This window comes from Poecilia formosa, unplaced genomic scaffold (assembly GCF_000485575.1).
Source record: "Poecilia formosa unplaced genomic scaffold, Poecilia_formosa-5.1.2 Scaffold57, whole genome shotgun sequence".
NCBI lineage: Eukaryota > Metazoa > Chordata > Actinopteri > Cyprinodontiformes > Poeciliidae > Poecilia > Poecilia formosa.
The window spans coordinates 799618-821974 of NW_006799996.1; the positions used below are offsets into that span (position 1 = coordinate 799618).

The following is a 22357-nucleotide window of genomic DNA, read 5'->3' on the forward strand; positions in this document are numbered from 1 at the left end:
TGGAGGACGGTTGTTTATGCTAAGCTGCGTAGCGTCGAACTGTCATTACAGTTCGATTATAGCCAGATTCAGCTTTAGGTCAATTGAGTCATGGGGTGTACTTACTTTTTTACACACACCTTTTGTTTTTGACCTGATTGGATCTGTTGCAGGCTTCTGTACAATCAATGTAAGATAACGATTTTACATCAGATGAGATGATTTAAGACTGACTGCTTTTTCACTAATTGTTAAAAGAAAAACAGAAATACTGAAATACTGAAATACTCCAGACTTTTTTTATTGGATTTTTTAAAGAGGATGAAATTTAAGAACATTCACACAATAATAACAACCAAACTCTCATGATGAGTTTTTTATAGAGGACCTAAATGAAGAGCTAAAGAATCCAGTGGTTTGGTGAAACAACAATTATTCAACAACTCAAAACAGAACAGCAAACCCGCATGGACAACAGTAGGATGTGACAATGTCTGACTGAAACAAAGGAGTATTTATACTTATTTATACTCCATAGGCAAGTAGATGGACAACAGGTGTAGAGTTGTGACACCTAGATACAGAGAAACTGAAGGAAAATGAACTTTAAAGATCAGGATCACAGAAATAAAAGTCAAAATAAACTAAACCCAACGTCCAACAGATTGTTACACAAATATTTTTTTGCATATATATGTATATATCTCCTTGGCATAAGAAAATTCAGTATAAAAACATAGAGACATTGTTAAGTGATTGTTCATCTAAGCTTCACACTCACAGATTCATCCTTCAATCACTCTAAAAAATTGTTTACAAAAAATAATTTGTCATATAGCACCGTCTTGAATGGAACAATTTCAATCACAGATAGCTGCCTTCTTTTTTTCCTCTGCATATCATGATGATATTTCTATTTCAGTGCAGGTTTAAAGGGGACCTAATATGCAAAATTCACATTTTGCACAATTTTTTTTACTTCCATTTGAATCTTCACTGCTTCTAAAAGCAGGACAACCATTTTTTAGCAATAACTAAATGTTTTTTGGTGTCTGGAAAATGAGCCGTATCAAAAACCTCCTTGTTAAGTCATGCTGCCTAGAAACCTCAGAGGAGTGCAGCCCCGGTCTCCTAGCAACCCAACCCAAGTCTAGACTACCTAGCAACCCAGGTGGAGTTCCAGCACATTTGGTCAGCTTGTTTTACTGCTTTATGTGCTGTACAATGGCTGCTGAAAAAGACAAGTCAACTTACCATCCAAAATCCACTTACTGCATTCAACCATCACCATCTACAGTAACTCTTTTAAGAATCTTGAATTAATATTAGTTACAGCAACATTTAATTTTCATTTGGAATCAAAAAGGCATTTGTGAATCTTGTTGGTTGTGCAGGAGGCTTTACTAATGCTTTTCAAAGATGTACGTTTGCATAATTATGCATCTGTTTGGAGCCATTTTCACATGTGAGTGTAAACGTTGAGTTGGGTGGGGGGGAGGGGAGGGGGGCAGCAGCTGATTATTTGGACTTAAAGTGACAGGAGGCCATAAAACAGCTCAAAATAGGCAGAACTGACCACATTGAAATCTGTTTATCAAAAACTGATTTTGTACAAAAAAATGTGATGAATATGTTTTCTTACGCCCATAGACTTAACCTAACTTGTTGAAGGAAGCATAATAGGTTACCTTTAAAGGTTTCAGCCGGAAAATATTAACATCCCTACCGATTGAACTAATTCAGAGTGAATGTGTCGCCTCGTTTGGTCTCTGAGCTCCTGGTCGGCTCGGCCCTCATGGTGCAGTTTCTCAGCTCGTCTTTCAGCTCGTACAGCTGCTGAGCGTGGCTGGACAGCGTCCCGTTAACCTGCAGAAGAAGACTGCTGGATTGTTTCTCCAGCTCCTCCCTGATTCTCTCCAGATCCTCTGCCAGGTAATTCAGACCTTTACATTGATCTTCCACACTGGCAACCCGCCCTCCAACCTCAGTTACCTCCTTCTTGACCACCATGGCGGTGCTCCGGCACCCACGGACCTCCTTCGCCAGCCGCTTCTTCATGTCCTGCAGCTCAGCTTTGAGTCGGGTCAGCCTGCGCTCGCCTGCCCCCAGCATGGAGGCCTGATGCCCGACCAGCTGGACCACGCCCTTCATCTGCTTCGCCAGGCGAAGCTCTCGTTCATGCCACGAGCTGTTGGCCTCTCCCACCTGATGGACCACTGTGCCCAGGGAGTCTTGGAGACTCATCAGGGTGTGGTTGACTGAACGAACATTGAACTTAAGAACTGTAAGCTCTGCCTGAAATGGAGGACCTCTTTCTGCGTCTACCTGCCTCTCCCTGGTGTTTAAGATCTTCTGCAGGGTGAAGTTCAGACTGCTCAAGCGGTCGTTCTGCGAGTCTAAAACCTGCTTTATGTTCTGCTCGACGTCTTGACTTTCACCCGGCCCAGCAGCGTCTCCTTGGGTGGCAAGAGAACATGGAGAGGAGCAGAGAATCTCCAGGTTGTTTAGGTGTTTCTGCACTCGGTCTACATCGAGTTCAAGCCTCCCGCGGAGGGACTCCAGCTCCGTCTCCAGTGTTGGAACAACATGGCCTTCCAGCAGAGTGGGGGCGGTGGCGTTGCTCAGCTCCTCTAGAGCCGTCAGTAAGCGGTGCTCCAGGTCTCGGAGCTTCTCCTCCATCCTGGCCTCCAGCCTCCGCCCTGTTGCAGCTTCTTCCACAGGATCTCCACTTCTCATCTGCCCAGTCAGGTTGAGCTTGTCTTCAACGTACCGAAGACGGCCCTCCAGCATCGCCTCTATGTGGTCCTTGTGACCGCTGAGAGCCACTCTCAGGTGCGTCTGGGACCGGTTCAGGTCTGCCACGGATGTTTCCAGATGCAGGACTCGTTCTGCCAGCTCACCTGATGGATGGATCTGCGACTGGATGTTCCCCAGCTCGGCCCTCAGCTTTGACATGCTTTCCCCCAGAGCGCCTCTCATCTGCTCCTGCCGCTGGTCCCTCTGGCACTGCCGCCGCTCAGCTCCCACCTTCTCCTCGCAACGCTCCTCTGCACTCTCAACTCGTTTCTCCAATCCATCGAGTATTTCCACCCTGACTGCACTCAGTTTAGCATCCATCAAACTCTCCACACCAACCTTGGTTTTATTTGAGATCATCTTCAGGACTCCATCTTGTCCCTGAACCGTTGCTCTGAGCTCCTGCAGCTCCGTCCTCAGCTCTTCCAATCTTCCACTCATTTCTGTGAGGTCTGGAAACGTGTGGCTGCCATCGAAGGCCTCCATGTCGAGATCTCTGGCAGGAATCTCCACAAACCCGACGGTGGGTGGGTTGGACGCTGTAGCGGGAGCAGCAAGAGGCGTTGGAGCAGCAGAGAGCAGAGCTGACAGCATCCTGCTGGCGTCGTCTCTCAGCGAGGCTCTCAGGCTGTTCTCCAGTCCAGACACGGTTCCCCTGAGTGTCTCCAGACCATGGTTCAGATGCCGCAGGTCCTCCTCTATTCTAAATATCCTCTCCTCTGTCTCTCTCCCCAGAGCCTGGCCTATAAACAGAAAATCAGACAAGCTCATTTTCAGGAAGAATGTGTAAGTCAGAGGGGTCTAAATGTTTGGTCAACAACTTGGGTGCCAAAACAAAAGGTTTTTCCACCCACTCATCAATAAACTGCTCATGCAATACTTTAAATAAACTAATAAAGTAGTCTGGTTTGTTGTTGGAAATGTACATGTAAATGATTCTAGATCCAAAACTTAAAAAGGACTTTGCGTTATTACAAGAAATTTGCATGTTTTTTCTCTACCAATTAGAAAAAAGTAGAACGAAACTGAGTCATTTCTGAACAATAAAAAACACTCCAAGCATTGATTAGTCTAGTTTCTGGTGCAAATATCTTGGTACACTTGATATAATACTATACTAATCTTCAGGTAACTTTTCAACAAAATGTAGGAGCTTGTTTTAAGTCAACAATTCCTTAATATTGATTAAAAGAACTAATTCCATTGGCAGATTATTTCACTTGCAACAAGACATTTTTCCATGTTATAAATGAAATAATCTGCCTGTGGAACTAATATTTTTTTCAGCAGTATTAAGGAATTATTGACTTTCATATCTTGCTTAAAAGTTACTTGTATGTTTGTTTTGGTTTATGTGAATTGAACTAAGATATTTGCACTAGAAACTCGACTAAAATACTTAGTAAGATTTTGTGTTTTTGCAGTGCATGATTTAGATCAATATTTCCTTTCTTGATTTAATCAAGTTTAATAAATTAATTATAAGCAGATCTGTGTGCAAAGTCAGCTTTTGGGTAAAGGTCACTGCATAGTAGTGATCCTTGCAGAATACAGAAAACATGGTTATTTAAAGACAAAGAATTGGTGTTGGAGTTTCTATTGTAAGAAGATTTTCCTTTGTCCCAAACTGAGAAGAGAAAGTCTCTGTCTGCATCAGTCATTCAGTTACCTGTGATCTTCCCCTCTGGCTGTTCTTCTCCTGCGGTTGGAGCGCCCATTTCCGCTGGGGTAACATCCTCTGGTCTTTGGTTGTATTCTCCCTGGTGCTCTGGGTCGCCGTCTGTAAGATGTGGCTCCTGGTATTCTGGTTCTGGCTGAGGTTCTGGTGGGTAAGGCTCAAAGGATGAGTCGGGGTAAGACGAGGACCCAAAGTGAGGCAGTGGGTAGGAGCTGAAACTGCTGGTGTGAGATTGCTTCGGTTGACTCCAGAGGTTTGGTTTCATAGGTGGCGTCTTCAACATTTGACCTTTGAACATGGGCCCTTGGTGCTGTGGACCCCCAAACTGTGGGGCTTTCATTGGTGGACCTTTGAATGGTGGCATCATCCTGATTGGATGCTGGTAAATCTGGTGACCATCCATACAGTTGTAACCAGAGTACCCAGGACAACAGCGCCACTCCAGTTCAGTCACTGTTTTATGGGCTACCTTGAACATCGGCTTGTAGAGGAGGCGATACCTGAGCAAAACATGGAGTTATCAGTCACTTTGTCAAAGAGCTGAAGCCTCATATACAGCTCTGGGAAATATTAAGAGATCACTTAAAATGATCAGTTTATCTGATTTCACTCCTTATAGGTATATGTTTACATAAAATGAACATTGTTCTTTTATTCTATGAACTACTGACAACATGTCTCTGAAATCCCAAGCAAAAATTTAGTTTTTATTAGCAGAAAATGAGAAATTGACACAATAACGAAAAAGATGCAGAGCTTTCAGACCTCAAATAATGCAAAAATAAAAAATAAATAAATAAATAACAGGTTCATATTCGTTTAACAACAATACTAATGTTTCAACTCAAAAATCAATATTTGGTGGGGAAAAAAACAGGTTTTCAATGGGGTTCAGTGCCGCGGGCTCTTTAGAGCAGTATAATACAAGCTGCAAGGGATGCATGTTATTGATAAATGAGCTACTCTAAAGTTGATTAATCTTATTGATTGACTAATGATTAATTGATAGCAGCTATTTTCTTAAAACCCGGAAATTTTCTCTTCTATCAAGAGGGATGACCGACTGTGCATAGCAGAAAGAACTACATTTTTCATAAATCGCTGAAAAAAACAAAACATATTATTATATATAACCAAACAGAAGTTTATAGGTTGCTAAATAGAAAGATAAAATATGAGAAACACATAGAGGTATTTATACAGAAGAACTGCTTCTTGTTGCTCTTAAAGGAATATTAAAGCTTCGCTACATTAAGTGCATTAATTCACCACAGCTCTCAAAATAAATCATGCTCACTGCCCTCATGCTTTTCCCCATCATATTACAAATTTTCTGTTACACAGCCCGCTTTTCGGTCATCACATCCTCGCCTTCGTAGCAAATCAATAATTTTTTAATGATAAAGTGACACTGCTCCGGTCATGTGATGTGTTTGTTTTAGTGCTTAGACATCAAACAGAACCACATAAAGTCTATGTTGCAACCCACACCGGACTCTGTTTGGACCGTTTCTCTTTCCTGTTCTGTTATTATCTCCGCCATCTTTGAGTCTGTATCAATGGCTCCGCTTAAGCTTGACCAGCGGCGCCCTCTGCTGGATGGCGGTCAAACTACAACACTAAATGAAGATCTAAGTGAACGTTATTTATCTATTGGAACTAATTTTAATTGAACAAACCATTCATCGACAATTAATAGTAAGTCGATTAGTTGTTTGCATCCCTTTGCTTTTGTCTACACTTACAGGAGAGTTGGACATTTTTTGGCCCAGGAACACTTCTTGTATTCAGCCTTCACGTATGGCGCTGCCCCATCCTGGACAGTGAAGGACACAGTCTTCTCAATGACGTAGGCACAGTGGTTCCTTTTAAAAAATGTACATAAAACACGACAAATGAAAGAAAAATAGATGCCAGATCTAAAATGTACTGCAGCTTATTTCACATTAAAAGATCTGAACTTACTTGTGCCTGCTGGTTGTTTTCAGTTGCTCCTGGTGTGGACTGAGCCGCTGATGAATTGTGAATAAATTGGGGTATTTGGCTTCAACTAGTGGGAAAAACAAACCAATCACAACTGCAAAATGCATCATTTAAAAAAATAAAAATCAGTCTGAAAGAAAAGAAAAACACAGAAGACGAAGAACGATTAAAATCCTGGATATTTCACTTCACGACAATGAAATATTTTTAAATTACTTAAATCTTTCTTTGGAAAAAAAAGGCAGTAGAAATATTAGCAGCATAAAAAGAGGACTGCTGTCTTTGATGCTGCTTGAGGTGGACTATGTTCGAGTGACAGCAGTCCACTGTGGGTTTGAAGGACTTCAGTACGTCACTAATAGGGCCCTCTGGAAAACATCTGCATATCTCCTCCCACCGGCCCTCCTCAGATGTAACACCACAGTGACAATAAACCACACGAAAAGAAGAAAAACACCAAAATCTTGAGTTATTCTCAAATGCAGGATGCTTTCCTCCATTAAGCTTTGTGGAAAATCCAGTTTTTATTAAACATCGACCCAGAACACTCCATATACCAGTCACTGCGGTGGCTGAACCCATATTAGCTTTTTCACATGATGATGTCAGAAGGAAAAAATAACACACCACATCCTCAGAGCACAACAGAAGACCTTGTCTTAAAATGAGTAATTTGTAGCTATACTTAGCTTTTGGAACATAAAGATAATTTCAGGGTTTTTTAACATAAAAAAATACAAGTGAAATAAAGCATGTTTGTTTTAGTTCAGAAATGTTGCACTGTTTAGTGTAGCTCCTATGAGCCACTTTATGTCATTACTATTGTGTAATTTGATTTATTTGTATCACAAAAGTCAAACAGATTCAATTTATACACATAAATATATGCATGCATAAAGATTTAGTTTATATGAGAGCTGTGAAATTATGCTAAGAATTTAAAGCATCCATTGATATTTACAATAATCCTGGTAAAGATGAGTAAAAAAGGCTTTATTGCTGTTGCATATAGAAAAATTAACCCTTTAATGTAAGCACTTTAAAAAAATCTTTCAGAAAGACATTTTTCTCAGGAAACCTTTGGGAAAGAGTGGTTGAAATTTTAAGAAGAATCTTTAGTTTCTATTATTCCATAAACTTGTTTTAGAAAAAGAAAAAGTCTATTTATGAAATTTGTTCGTTTTTTGGCCGTATTTGTATTCTCCTTTATTTTATCAAATGTTTTAATTATATGTATCATTAGAGTTTGATACATATAATTTATCTTGTAAATTAGATAAATTTGAATCTCAATCGAACAACCTGTAGAATAATTTTTTTTAAATTACCACATACTAATTCTACTCCATGTTGCCACTTTTTTCAGGTTACATTGACTTAGCCTTGGTGGCAATGTTGGGGTTTTCTACAGGCTGTGTAGAGAAATGGAGAAACATCTTTTTAACTTCACACACCCAGAGAGCTTTAAACCTGACTTAACAGCAAACCTCCAGAGCAAACACTAACAAACACTCCGTGTTTAAGAGCGTGACAGTGCACACCCAGGCCTGAGTGCTTTGCCCCACAAGACCACACATTCATTCACAACACAAGTCTTTGTGCACTTTTAGTAAGTTCACTACCCAGAGTATAGAGAACAGGCCCGGTAGCCTGTTTGTTTCACAGAAAGGTCCTTTTCTACTGAAAAGCAAGTTGAACTTAGTCACATTATAGTGCCATGCAGTAATCACAAGGATATTACTGAAACATATTTCCAACATTTTAGAAAATATGAATTTGTACTTATTTAAGATTGGGTCTCATACCAGTGTATAACACTATATTTTAATAAAATATAGTGTTTAAATTATTTTTTAGCTGCAGATACAAGTGATCAAGCATACACTAAGTATGCTATTGAATTTTACATTTATTTTCTTATTTAAAATGAATTTAATTGTTTGTTTGAATGTATCTATAATAATGCATTGAAAAGACTAAATGTTTAAATGAAAAAAATCTGCAGAATGTGCCAATTTTTTATTTGATTAATCGTCAGAATAATTGATTACTGAAATAATTGTTAGCTGCAGTAATAGCGCAAGGTTGGGTCTCGTCTGGGATTTTCACATCTTTCAGATCAAATGATGTGAAATAGAGAAAATATCCAGTGAGCAGCAGCTTTTTGTTTATGTCAGAAACCAGGGGAGAAAAGGCAGATTGGTTCAAATTGATAATTGCTAAAATAACCACTTTGCATAATACCATCTCTAAAGCACCTTCAACCTCGAAGCAGATGGGCCCCAACTTTAAAAGGCTGCTAAACGTTAATATGGAGGTGTAACAAATGAGTATAACATTCACCGGATAAACAGCACTAACAGCTACATTTTAGCTTGCAATGACATCAGACATGAAGAAATTTATTACGGTGCTTTATGGGGGAACCTAGTCAAACCAACTTTATTTATAAAACATTTGAAAACAGTATCCACTAACTAAAGTGCTGAACAAAAATAATTAAAATAAAAAATAAAACATAAGAAAATGTTAAGAAAAAATACTCTAACTTCCGGTGTTTAGCAGTACATTTATGCTAGGTTCCAGTTGTACTCGGAACTGGAAGTTCTGGAACATAGACATAATATAAGAATAGACATGGACCGCTCTCGCCTATTGTCACTGGCGAGATTTAGGGCGGCCATCTTGGAGCGGTACTCCACTCCACTCAGCGTTATGTGTTTAGCAGGCACAATGACGTATCAACGCATTTAATCGATCATAACACGCTTTTTTGTTACTGGAAACCATATTCAAACATCTATCAAACTTACTTTTATAAACAATTGTATTTTTAAAGTATGTTTTTAATACATAGCTCAGCATATTTAAATATGCTTAGTGGCTATAACAATAGAATAGGAATGGAGTATTCTGATATTGATGTATGAAGAGCATATTACAAAGCAAACAGCCGTTCATAATTTATTTAATAAATTATTTAGTAATATCAATTATATAACTATACAAACACAAATAAATAATGATTAAAAATGACACAATAATGATTAATACTGAATAATATATATTGGATACTAGAGATGTGCCGATCAGGTTTTTTCTTCCCGATACCGATACCGATCACCCATGAGTGCCGATCACCGATACCGATCACCGATACTGATCACATAATTATTTTTTTTATTTTTTTTTATCATAAACACTACCGGTTACATTATGTGGAAAAAGGAACCATGAATTCACCTTAATTTAGACAAAAACTTGTTATTTACAGAATCTCAGTTAGCCTTCATTCATTGCAGGGCTGAACCCGTATTACACCAAGCATTATAGCTAATATTAGCTGGTATCTCACCGGTGGACATAAATACAGTAAAGTAATATTCTAATCACAAAATATACACAATAATATGTCCATCTTACTTGTGAAATGTTGTCTGTCGAGCCCTCACATCAATAGTCCATCGATTCGAACAACAATATCCCGCAGTGCTGAGGCATCTTAATGCTGTTTTCGTTGAGCAAAGTAAGAGGGACGACCGCTCCAAGATGGCCGCCGTATTTCCTGCGCCGGAGCGGCCAATGTTGGGTCTACTCTTATATTATGTCTATGTTCTGGGACGCCCTCTACAGTCGGATTTCTCAATGGGAAACGGGAAGCGATTCCAACTACTCCCAGTTACGATTTGTAAGGCGAACTTTACGTTTCAAAATGGCCGCTCCTCACATCAACAATAGAAAGATGTGGCAGAAATATGTTAATTTTAAGTGACACACGTATTAACGTGCGTCTAAAATCAGTGTCACGTGTAGCGCCTACAAGATCTAAACTGGAGAAAAATTTAAAGTGGTGTTTGCTTGTGGAAAGTAAAGGTTAAAACTATGTCTGTTATGAGCGTCGCCATGTTGAAATTCCGACGCTGTTGCTTCGAGTCTGACGTCAAACCCAGCTCTGAGTTCCCACTTCTCAGGTTTACTAAAACGCAACATTACAACGATTGCTACAAAATGTTAGCATCTTCTGCTCCACAAGCTACCTGTGTTCATTATTTAGCTGTAATCTTTTGAAGCCCAGTTTCCTGTCTCCCCGTTTCTTCCAGACCACGCCTCTTTCTCTTGAAAACACCCGAATCAGCTCAGAAACAAAACGGTGTGTGTTTACATATTCTCCGTGAGCTCTTTGGCCCTCTTCACTCATAAACAAGCTCCCATTGTATGACGTGATACAAGCTGCAGAGAGCTAAGCAGCTATGCTCGGAGCAGAGCTCAAAGCCCAGCTTTATTCTGCAGCATGAAGGCGGCCCCACCCTGCGTTTCCTCTCTGTGACGTCACACAGTCCCAACTGTTCCTGCCTGCCTCACCTGCGCGTCACGCTGCTCGTGTCGAACCTGGACTTCTCAGCTCGGCCGCTTCGTAAACAGGGCGAGGCCGGGTGTGAAAGTGTGAGTCTGTGCAGCAGATGGAGGGCCGTGTTTTTGTTTGTCCCACTCCTTATTTCAGTTTGAGTTTAGCAATAATGCTCCAGATTCTGAACCAGCCTGTTAATCGCTTTAGTTGTGGCTTTTTGGTAACACTTGCCGGACAGTTGTGTCTCACGTTCCTGTCGCAGGAACCAAACATTTAATTCTGCTTTTCTTTAAATAAATATCTTTGAAAAATGCTTCTTAATTTATCAGTGGGTTTAAATCAACTTCTAATGAGCAAAAGTGCTCTCCAGAGGAAAGATATAAAAACACAAAATCTTACTAAGCATTTTGAGTTTCTTTCTGACGCAAATATCTTTATGTAATAAAATGTAATATTTGTTAAATGTTTCTCAATTGGTGACTGTGTGTTGTTTTCAGTGTTTGGTATTTACATTTACTCAGTTGCATCTACTTGAGTAACTTTTTAGGGGAAAATTAGAATTTTTTCAATGCACTTTTTTTTTTTTTACTTTTACTTGAGTTGAAGTAATGCTACTCTTACTGGAGTACAATATTTGGATGCTCTATCCAGTTTTGGTTGTTTTTATGATGTGTGATGCCTTGTTGCTGAAATGTGCTTTGCAAATAGTGTTGATTGATTGATATTACACTTGAAATAATGCAAAACTAACCTGCAAGTAACTTTTCATCATGACATAAGAGCTCATTTTAATAATGCCTTGATATTTTTTTTAAGTATAACTCCACTTCCAGGACATTGTTATAAGTGAAATAATCTACCAGTGGAACAAGTGTTTTATTGATTTTTTTATTGATAAATTTTTGATTAAAACAAGCTCTTATTATCTTGATGAAAAATTCTTTATAAATTTGTTTAGTCTTATTTCATGTGTACTAAAATATTTGCACCAGAATAGACCAAAACACTTGATAAGATTTTGTTTTTGCAGTGTGTTCTGTTTTATTTACAGGATGCCTGCTTGTTATATCCATATTGTTTGTTTTAGACTTTAGTATGTTCACATCCATGCAGTAAATTTCACAAACCTGTTTCCTGTTTAGCTTCACACATCTGGGGGTTTTTTTATTTGCAAAAAAGTGTATTTATTCAGAGACGGTGGTGTGTCATTAGAGTAGATCAATGTTGGCATGAACAAACCTCATTTAGTGCTACAGGGGAACTCGGAGTGTCGCGGCACACTTTGTAGTCTTGCGGACAGATGGGAGCAGGAGTGTGTACACATTTGGAGACAGTTAGCAATCACACCAAAACTCACGCATAGGGAAGCTTAGAGTCACCATAGTCTTTTTTTGTTATTTACTGACAAGTTGATCTTTTTTTGCAGTAGCTTAAATTCACAGTAAAACGTAATAGAATCTAAGATTTCACTTAGCATGTTTATTCAAAATCCAACACTAGAGAATATTAATAATTGGTCCCACAAGTTACACATTGCAGAAAAACACATTTTACCAAATATTCTTTGTCTAGTTTCTTGGGCCAATATCTTAGTACACTTAAAATAAGACCAAACAAACATAACAAGATTTTTTTAGCTTTCATAATAAAACATTTTATGCCATACATTTCTAAAAAATAGTTTTTTGAAGCTGTAGTAGAGTTTCATTATGTAGAAATGTCAATTTGAAAACTGTTTTGGTATTTATAAAAAAAAAAGATGAAGCCATCAGAGGAAAATTTTCAGAAACTTGGGAAAATATGCAAACTCCAAACAGAAAAACCAAAACTTCAAGCTCTAGACTTCTGAGTCCTTGTTTCAAAGTGTCAAAATTAACTCAATTTATATTTATTATTAACAATACAAATTCACCTTTCTAAAAACAGTTATGGTTACCATATTGCAGCCAGTTATGTTACAGGACTTCCACATAATTTGGATTCAATTTAACGCTATAGCTAAAATAAAGTCGTTTTTAGAAACCAGCGATATCCACAGAACTGTACACAGAACGAGACTGCCCCCTGGTGGTAAGAGACCCTCACAACTACTGACTCAGTTTTTCTCCTGACCTTTTCTCCCCACTAACACTTTCCATCAATGAGCAACATTATTGCTCAATAGGAAAACTATTTGTTTTGCCCTGTGGACATAGTAATTTGAAATACGTCTAGATGGTTCAGACTTCCTGGCTCAAACAGAAAAAAATGACCATCAAATAAATAAATAAATAAAAAACTTGGTAAAACTTTAAAACAGAAGCTCAGCGTGAACCCAGATGGATACTATTAATAATGGATGCTATTTGATGTTCTCTTCTGTGGAAACTATTAATTCAAGGACTCCCTTTCAACTTTTTGTGCAGTAATCAGGCTTAAAGATTAAGAAAAACCAGGTTTAAAGTATTAAAGGCAGATTTTCCTTGTAATTAAGAAAACGTGCAAAGCATCTCTGTTTTAATAAAAAGTCAGGAGTAATTAATTAGGACAAACAATGGTGACATTTTTAATGAGTCATCGTGGTAGGATGATACTGCTGTTAGCTTCGTGGCTAACATTTTAATTGAGCTGGAGGTAAGCTCCTCCTTGTTTAACACGTTTTTTAAAGCATTATTATAGATGAGAAGTTTATCAAAATGGGTCTATTTATTCTTTGAATACAGTTTTGCTTAATCGATAAGTTATTTTCTCTTGACTTTTACCTCTATAGAAATTATATTTCGCTTGACCGTTGGCGGTTACCATAGCAACCAGTAACCGCGAGCTAGCTCGTCCTCGTTTTCTGTTGCCGTCTGTAACTGTGGCGTGATTTGGGATCAGTGGTATTTTCTGGACAAGTGTTATATTTTAACTCTTTTATTTTTTAGACAAATTTAATTAAATACAATGTTTTATGTGTAATTTCGCCATCTTTAAGCTTGTAAAGCTTAAATAATGCAATATGAAGTAGATCCTTCCTGTCCATCCTCATTGGTTCAAGTAAACCTTTCAAACTTTTGAGCTACGTGACCACTGGGTCCTTTATTCATCTTTTCTGCATGCTTTTTGAGTTTTGTTTTCCTGCACCCAAAACGCATGAATTATCATGTCTGTAGAAGCTCGAATGATCAAGTCATCAAATGTAGCTTTACTGAAGCAGAAAATTATCTCAGTTGTTGGGCAACAAGAGTCAAAACCACTGACCTAACTACACTAGAGGGTAGCAGATCATAATTAAAATTCATTCATTCATAAACAGAAAGTGACACTTGAGTGTCTACCTTAGATTATTTTTCACCAAGCACATCATAGTTTGATTATTTGAGATGCATTTCCTGTTAGCTTAAGCAACAATAATAATATCAGAGTGTTGGTCCTAGATTCTTCAGTGAAAAATCCAGTGTTAAAAAAATATAGGCGTTTTATTTCACCCTTATTTCATTTACTGACAACTTTGGTTTGTATTCACTTAAAATGTGATTTTACACAGCTGCTGTAGTTTAGTAGCAACCTTTATAAAAGTCTAAACATCAGGGATACATTTAAAGTATGCAGTTCATTATCATCTTAGCTGACTGCTTTAACCAAATTCTTCAAGGTGATTCAGCTGCACTGCAGTAAGATGTTTCAATTTTACATCCATCGGTTGTAAAACTGATGTAAAAATTGACTGATCTCATTTTAGAGATCAGTAAATTCAATTAAACTTATGTTTATAGTTGTAGCTAAGAACTTTGCTCTTTGTTTGATGACCTGCTGAAGGCAGAGTTTCGGAAAGAGCAGGAGTTTCTTAAAGTGGCAGAGGCCCAATTTCAAGTCGTTAAATTGAGAAGTCATATTTCTTTTAAGTCATCTTTATATATACAGCATTTTTATAACAATTGAAGGCAGAGCTGGCCCAAGGCATATGCAAGTTAAGTGGCTGCCCGAGGGCCCCAACACCACCATGGGGCTCCCCAAGAAATCATATGATTTTATTGTAGTGTTTGCACATTGTGCACATTTTACACATATCTTTTTACTTTTAAAACAAAAGATATTAAACTTGCTAACTTGTTTATGGTAAATTCAATATTTGTCTGCAGATGTTACCATTAAATATGCAACACTTAAATACCACTCTGCATTTCAAAATGCAAACTAATTAGAGCACAATGAGTACAATGTTGTAAGCATGGTACACATACTTACATCATGTAGTATAAGTCACATCTTGGTATGTGGGGCCCCGAATTAGAATCTGGTTAGGGCCCCAAAAGTCCTTAGGCCGCCCCTGATTGATCAATTGTGCTATAAAATGGTACAAAATGGCATTATGTGCCATTTTGTAGCACAATGTATAACACTGCCCCTTTAAGCAATCTACAAGCCAAGATGAGCTCATAATAGTGACTTTGACTATTCCTGACAGCAGCTTATAGGTCACCTAACCAGTCTTTACCATAAGACCGGGTCAGTACTCAGGGAGAGGCGACTTGTCCTGCAGCTCTTCTGCTCTAAAAGCGTCCATCAGAGAGACAGAGCTCCCTCTCTGTGAGGAAAGGCAGAGGGGAATCCCCTCTGGTGGATGCTGCAGAGATGATGAGAAGCCTTTTCATCCGCGCTGTTTCTCAGTCTCTCTGCGAGCTGCGTTAATTACAGGGCCCGGGGCCGCTCTTTGAGCTCACCGCGCTCCTCTTGAGAAACAGCCGCGCGTTTCATTCTCACGAGAGAAGAAGACGAAGAAAAAACAAAAACAAACACAGAAGAAGGCGCACGCGCAGGAAGCTCGTGGAGCCCGTCTCGGGGAAATATTCCTGCGTGTCTTCATTGAGTTCAGCCCACTCTCCGCGCAGGACGTCAGCTGGTTTTAACCACCAGAACCGGGAGGATGTGGAGCGACGCAGCGCATGAAACTTTCTGCTGGAGAGGAGGAGAGGCGCGTCGCTTCGCGGAAACCATGGGAGACACTCACTAAACTCACTCCAGCTCGGACTCGCCATGGCTGTGGACGGTAGGAAGCTTTGTTTTCCTCTCCTAATCATTAATTTGTTCCTCTCTTTTTCAGAAAAACAAGCTGAATTGAGTAAGAGTGTGCAGTTCCGGTTTGTTCACTTGTCAAACCAGTTTCGTCGGGTAAATGCAAGCAGCTGGTAACAAAGCGCCTCCTGGGCGCTCTCAGAGAGATTCAGCTGAGGTCAAAGCATCCATTATCAGCCAAAAACTGGGTTGCTCTCAATCTATAGGGCACCGTACATAAACGCCTGCAGGGCACAATCTGCTGATGGACAGAGACAGGGTGCCGAAACGCGTAAATCAGCAACATCATCAAAGCTCTGGTCAGCTCGAAAGCTTCCTTTAGAGTCAGATCCAAGGTTTCTCAGAGGGAATTTTAATGTCAAAGTTAACCAAGAGGAGCTTTTATCTGTAGCGCTCACTCCAGTAAAATTAAACAAACAGTAATCAGGCTTCACTGAAGATGTTTGCTATTGGAAAAAAACAGTTTGTAGTTAATGAGGACATTTTCCTCCCGCAGAACAGAGAGAGAGAGAGAAAACAAGAGGATGTAAAAAGGGGTAAAAAACAAACAAACAAAAAAACCCTCTGACAAATGGGTTTAATTATGTGTTTTATAGCAGTGAAAGGGGCGTATTAGTGTTTACATCAGCAGAAGCACCATGAGCCAGAGCTCACATTTCAGCAAAGCTTCAAAGAAACCAGAATGGCATGCAGAGTTTTCTTAGATAACCTGATGATGAAGATGAAGCCTTAATGACTGCTGGACTGCTCAGCGGGAGATCCAGAATGACAGCGAGGAGAGGCACAGCGCTAAAAAAAAAAAAAAACTCACCAGGACACTCTTTCATGAGCTGCTCAGAAACCAGCTCCCCCTCACTTCTCTTTTCCTTCTGGCCCTCCTTTCAAATTGTGTCAGTCAACTTTGTAGCACACACTGATACAGCTGCACGTATATTTTTCAAAGTGAGAAAATCCGTCCAATCTGGCTCATGAATCCGTAATGACCCACGGCTTTCTGCCAGAATCTGTGCCAGTAACAGCGTGTTTACTATAGTTCCGCAATCTTTAATTACTGGATGTGGAGAAGCCACCTGCTGTTGAGGGGGCTTGGATCTCTGCCTGCAGGCCTCCTCGTAATGATGAGAAATTGGCTTGTCTCGCTGCTCTGACATCTGCTTACCAGCCTTTCACTAAAGGTAATTGTAACACCTGAGCTCTGGATTTCAAAGACCTGCAGTGGTTAATGGAGCAGGTCAGATCAGGCATTTCATAATGACGTCAACTCTGAGTGATATGATTAATCAATATGATTAATTGTCTATTAATGGTATAGAGAGTTGTTACATTCACTTGAGAAACTTTATGGGAAAAAATACTTTTAAGAGTATTTTTATTATGCTGTACCTTTGTACTTTTACTTGAGTAATTTTATTATGAAGTATCCATTCTTACTTGAGTAAAATGTCTGGATTCTCTGCCCAGGTAACTTCACTGAATGAAGAACAAGTTTCTTTTAACCAAAAATTCACCAGACACACATAGGCAGTTTTTGTTATTGTTTTACATTCATGGAAATAGATTGTAAAAAAAATATTATTTTTAACATTACCAACATAATTTTATATTTTGGTCCATCTGATAATTTAATTATTTTTAATGAATGAAGATTAGTGATTGATCTTTTGATTAGTTACTCAGTTTTTGAGTAGTCTTTTTGTCCAAATATCGTTGTAAGCTTGAGTAATTTCTTGGATGGCCACTTTTTACTTTGAGTAAAAATATATTTTGGTGGTGTTACTATTACCTGAGTACAATTTTTTGGGTACTCCACCCACCTATGATGGTTTGTTAGAATAAAATCGGTTCCAATCGATTAACTAATAACGTCTGCGTAGAGTAGACCTTCTTTTATTGTTGTAGTTTGCCCGCCATCCAGCAGAGGGCGCCGCTGGTCATTCTTAAGGAGAGCCGTTGACGCAGAAACAAAGATGGCGGCGGGGAGTAGCATAACGGGAAAGTGGAACTGTCCATAGACATAATATAGGCTTATATTATGTCTATGGAACTGTCCAAACAGAGTCCGGTGTGGGATAGAAAATGCACTTTATGAGGTTCTGTTTAGACTTATTAACACTCGATAAGTTCTTTAAGTTACAGCCTTAGCAGAGCTCATTCAGCTGAAGTGCATTACTGAGCTTCATCAACTATATTAAACAAACTGTGCTACAAAGGTGAGGATGTGATGAATAGAAAAGTGGAGTATGTTTATTAACGTGAGAAAACCACAGTTTTCTGTTTATTTAGTCAATATTTATCAGAGCTGACGCAAAATAATGCTGAAATTACAAAATGTTCGCTACAAATTTACCGGAAGACGGTCGTCCCTCTTGATACAAAAGAAAATGTCAGTTTCGAAATTAGTCGTTAATCGACCTACAACTTCAGTCAACTTTAGATGAAGCCATTAATTAATCATCTGTATCACAAGCCTTTTGTTTTTAAGGCACTTATAATCTAAATCTGGTTGCTTTACTCCTTCTCCTGTTGTCTCTCCAGCTGCCTCCAGTTTCAGTTTCTGCAGGCCCGCTGTGGAGTACAGGGCTCTGCCTGAGGACTTCAAGCACCAGCTGAGTCGGCGGACAGGTGGGAACCTAACCTGGCATGACGGCCGAGGACAGAAAACGGCTGGGGGAAGAACCGTGAAGCTTCTGCAACAGCCGGGCACGGAGGTCCTGCAGGTACAGAGACCGACATGATCTCAGCGTCAAACACCTGCGTCCACGTAATACCTGTCTGTCATTACGCTCATGTTGGAGATGTACAGGACTGGTTTCAGCTAATATTTACAGTCTTAAGAAGAAGAGAGAACTCACTGTTCTGATTCCAGGGTTTTGGATAAAAATGGACCAGATCCAAGTAAATATAATATGGTCTTTACCAGGTTCTAAACATGATTTAAACGTGAAATAATTTATATAAACACGCAACAGATTCTGTACTGTTAGTATTTGTTAGTAATCTCTGGCTAAATGTGAAAGTTGTGACAAGATTCATATACAGAGCTGAAAAATCAGGAAAAGGTTTGAATTTGGTTGAAACTTTGGAGAATGGAGAAATGTTTGCATTTCTAGACTTTATCTTCTATCCCAAACTGAAACTTTAAACAATCAATCAATCAATCAATCAATCATCCATGTTTTGTTTTAACATAAATGTCAATTTCACCAAATGTGGAAAAATCTTACTGACAAAAAGCTGATCAGACTTAATGAAGTGTAAAAGCATAAAAAGTAGAATCTGCTCTAATGTTGCTGTTTTATATTACATGAAATCCATTTATTTTATTTCAATTTATAGATAAAAAATATCTATAAATTAGGTGTGAGCTATATGGGCCTAAAGTTTTATTACAACATTTTCTGTTATCATGATAACAATAAAAATAAAAGCTACTTATTACTGTTATCATATAAACAGTAATAACAGTAATAAGTAACAACTTATTACTGTTATCATATAAACAGTAATAAGTTAGTTATTACTGTTATATCACATAAAGAAGTTTGAATTGTATGACTAAGCTTCATGCAGTAACTGCTTCTAGTCATATTTTCAAATTATTATTTATTGAACTAACAGTGAAGAAAATAGTAAGACTATAAGTTTTAGGGGGTCTAAACATCATTAATTGGGATTTATAGTGATTCTTATTATAATTCTTATCATGATAAATGTTTCATGATAAATGATAAACGATACAATAAATCTCAGAAGTTGTTTCTACATCTGGGGTGTCAAACTCATTTTCATTTTGAGTTGTATCAAAAATCTGAAAGTTCTTAAAGGGCCGGTGGTGCCACAATATATTGATAAAACCAATTAAACTGTTCAAATAGCAAATAACTGTTCCTCCAGGATTTTGTGATGTTGGAGGCTTTTCTGTAAACATTCTCACTTTTACAATGTCTGTACTGATGTTAAATGTTAATTTTTATTACTCTATCAATTACATACTACAACTTCACTCTATCAGTTACATACTACAGAAAAATCTCTCAAAGTCTCTCAGTCAGATCCGTTAGAGACTGTCCCGAAGTTCTCTATGGGAGAGGAAAGGAGGAAGAGGAGAAGGAGGAAGAGGAGAAGGGGTTTCACACCCAGTTCTAGGATGAATATCCAAGCGGCCACAGAGGACCTTAGCTTTAAGCATTATGCTTCATCTTTGCCTTTAGGTGGCCAGGGTTTAGGTGTCCATTCAGTCTTGGGTCTGCTAAGTACTGCTACTTAGCAGTACTGCTACTTAGCAGTACTGCTAAGTAGCAGTACTGCTAAGGAGGAGTACTTATTACACTCCTCCTTAGCAGTAATTTGCAATAAAATTACTGCAGTAAAATCAGAAAAAATGCAAAGATTTGTTGATTTCGTGTGAATTTTGCAGATTTGTGAAAACAGGAAGATCTTATTGATGTAATTTGGAGTTTAAAGGGCCGCATAAAAAGCTACGGTGGGCCAGATGTGGCCCCTGGGCCTCGAGTTTGATACCTGTGTTCTACATCAACAATTCTGGGCATGAATTCATAAGCAGCTAATTTGGACCGGCCATCAGATTTCAACGACCCTCTCCAGCTATTTAAACACACAGAGAGCTCCTAGAAATGAGGAACAGGTACGGCTAGAGGATGTTGAACCAAATGAGATGCAAATCTGATGATGTCCACTCCTGAGTTTATGGACAGAGGCTGTACATGTGTATTTGTGGCGCCACTCTGGCATCTTGTTGGAGGCTTTTCTGTAAAACTTTGTTGCCAGAGAAAAAAGAACACAAACACAAAAACCCATTCATTCCTCCCAGAGCAGCTGCCTCTGCTCTCACTGCTGGATTCAGACAACTCCTCTGCTGATACATTTTTTTTTATTTAAGTCAAATTCCTTTCATTATGTTGTCAGAACTTATTTATCGAACTCCGCCACTCGCAAATATGAGAGATTTTGCTTGGCTGCAGACATTTGCCTCATTATTGTAATTACGCTGCAGCTGCTTTTTATAATCCTGGCTTTTCCTTTTTGATCGCAACTCTGATCGCTGCAGCTGCAGAGTCGATAACGTCGCTTTTTCTGACTGCTGGATGTGATTTGAACATATTCCCTTGTTTTGTTTTGTTGATTTTTTCAGTCAGAATAATTGAGTGCCTGTGCCAAGAGGCCAGAATAAATGCAGCAATTCCCACTCTTAATGACTTTCCTTGTATAAATAAATACATTTTTGTTGGTATAGTAGCATAACTTGGAAACTTCGATATTAAATTTGATTACATTCAAATCCCACATTAACAGAAATTATTTTTTTTCTCAAAATCACAAGTTTTAAAGTTCTTATCATCTCTAACAAACAACCAGGTTTATTTGTTTAAGTAACAAGGCAGTTCAAAGTGCAGGAAAACATTATGAACACATCATATCGTCAATAATTGTGAAAATCAGTAAACGTTACACTTTGTCGAGTGCCATTGTTAAAATCATCAACACACATCAAATATGTTGCTCAGTGTTTTGTTTATTATGGTTCAAAATATTAAATATTATTTGCTAAACAGGAGGGTTTTTAGTCTTGATGTTTCAGGACCTCAATGTTTCAGTGGTTTTGCAGTTTTCTGGAAGTTTGTTCCAGATTGGAGGTGCTTAGCGAGTCCAACAGAACCCATATCAGTTTATTTAGCTGCTGGCTGTTTGGCTAGATGATTATTTATTTATTTTGCCTTCAGACATTGACCAGGATGTGAAAAGAGGCTAAAAAAAAGTAACAAAAGGTTCCTGTTGGAAACCTGAAGCAGAAAGTGGCACTTCGGGGTCGCTAAGTGCTGTGGCTAAGCTAAGAGTAGCATAATTAGCCGTGCATTAAGAATAACCTAAGCCACTCTAACGGTAAATGTTATAAAAAAAAGAGCCTTTTCCACTGGAGAGGAGCCTTTAAAAACCTCCCATTAGGAAACATCAGTAAACCTGATACTCTGTTTGAACAGAGAACTGCTTTAATTCCTCACTACATTAATTCATTTGATTTTGGTTCATATGGACATGATAGAAATTAATTTGGCTGGAGATGATCGCCTCACCTAAGATCCAGGTATCTGAAATTGGTTTATGACTAGACTGTATTAGTAAATTTAGATATTTATAATCATATTTTGAATATACAAAATACCTATAAGAAATTAGCATTTATTTTACTTATTATGAGAATAACGTTGTGCAACAATAAAGTCAAAATAGGACGAGAATAAAGTTCTGGTATTACAACAATAAAGTCATCATTTTCTGACCTTGTTCTCGTATTTTTCCAACTTTATTCTTATATTATTCTGACTTTATTTTCTTAATATTCCAACTTTATTCTTTCAATATTTTTACTTTATTCTCGTAATATTTAGACTTTATTCTCGTAATATTTTGACTTTATTCTCGTAATATTTACTTTATTCTCGTAATATTTACTTTATTCTCGTAATATTTACTTTATTCTCGTAATATTTAGACTTTATTCTCTTAATATTTACTTT

At 38.3% G+C, this 22357-nt stretch overlaps 2 protein-coding genes across 2 annotated transcripts in view; one reads left to right on the forward strand and one right to left on the reverse strand.

Moving 5' to 3' along the window:
* Positions 1–264: 264 nt before the first annotated feature.
* emilin3a (elastin microfibril interfacer 3a) lies at positions 265–7351 on the reverse strand. The gene is made up of 4 exons (XM_016672212.1): positions 6419–7351; positions 6199–6318; positions 4445–4953; positions 265–3518 (listed from the first exon to the last, which is right to left on the reverse strand). Exons 1-4 carry the CDS (start codon positions 6544–6546, stop codon positions 1714–1716), a joined length of 2562 nt encoding a protein of 853 aa, XP_016527698.1. The 5' UTR covers positions 6547–7351; the 3' UTR covers positions 265–1713.
* Positions 7352–15145: 7794 nt separating this feature from the next.
* Positions 15146–22357, forward strand: part of samd10a (sterile alpha motif domain containing 10a) — a 14567-nt gene continuing 7355 nt past the window's right edge. The window contains exons 1-2 of the mRNA XM_007553549.2: positions 15146–15795; positions 18357–18538. Of these exons, the coding sequence (XP_007553611.1) occupies positions 15783–15795; positions 18357–18538 (195 nt within the window). The 5' untranslated portion in view covers positions 15146–15782. The remainder of the gene's footprint in view (positions 15796–18356; positions 18539–22357) is intronic.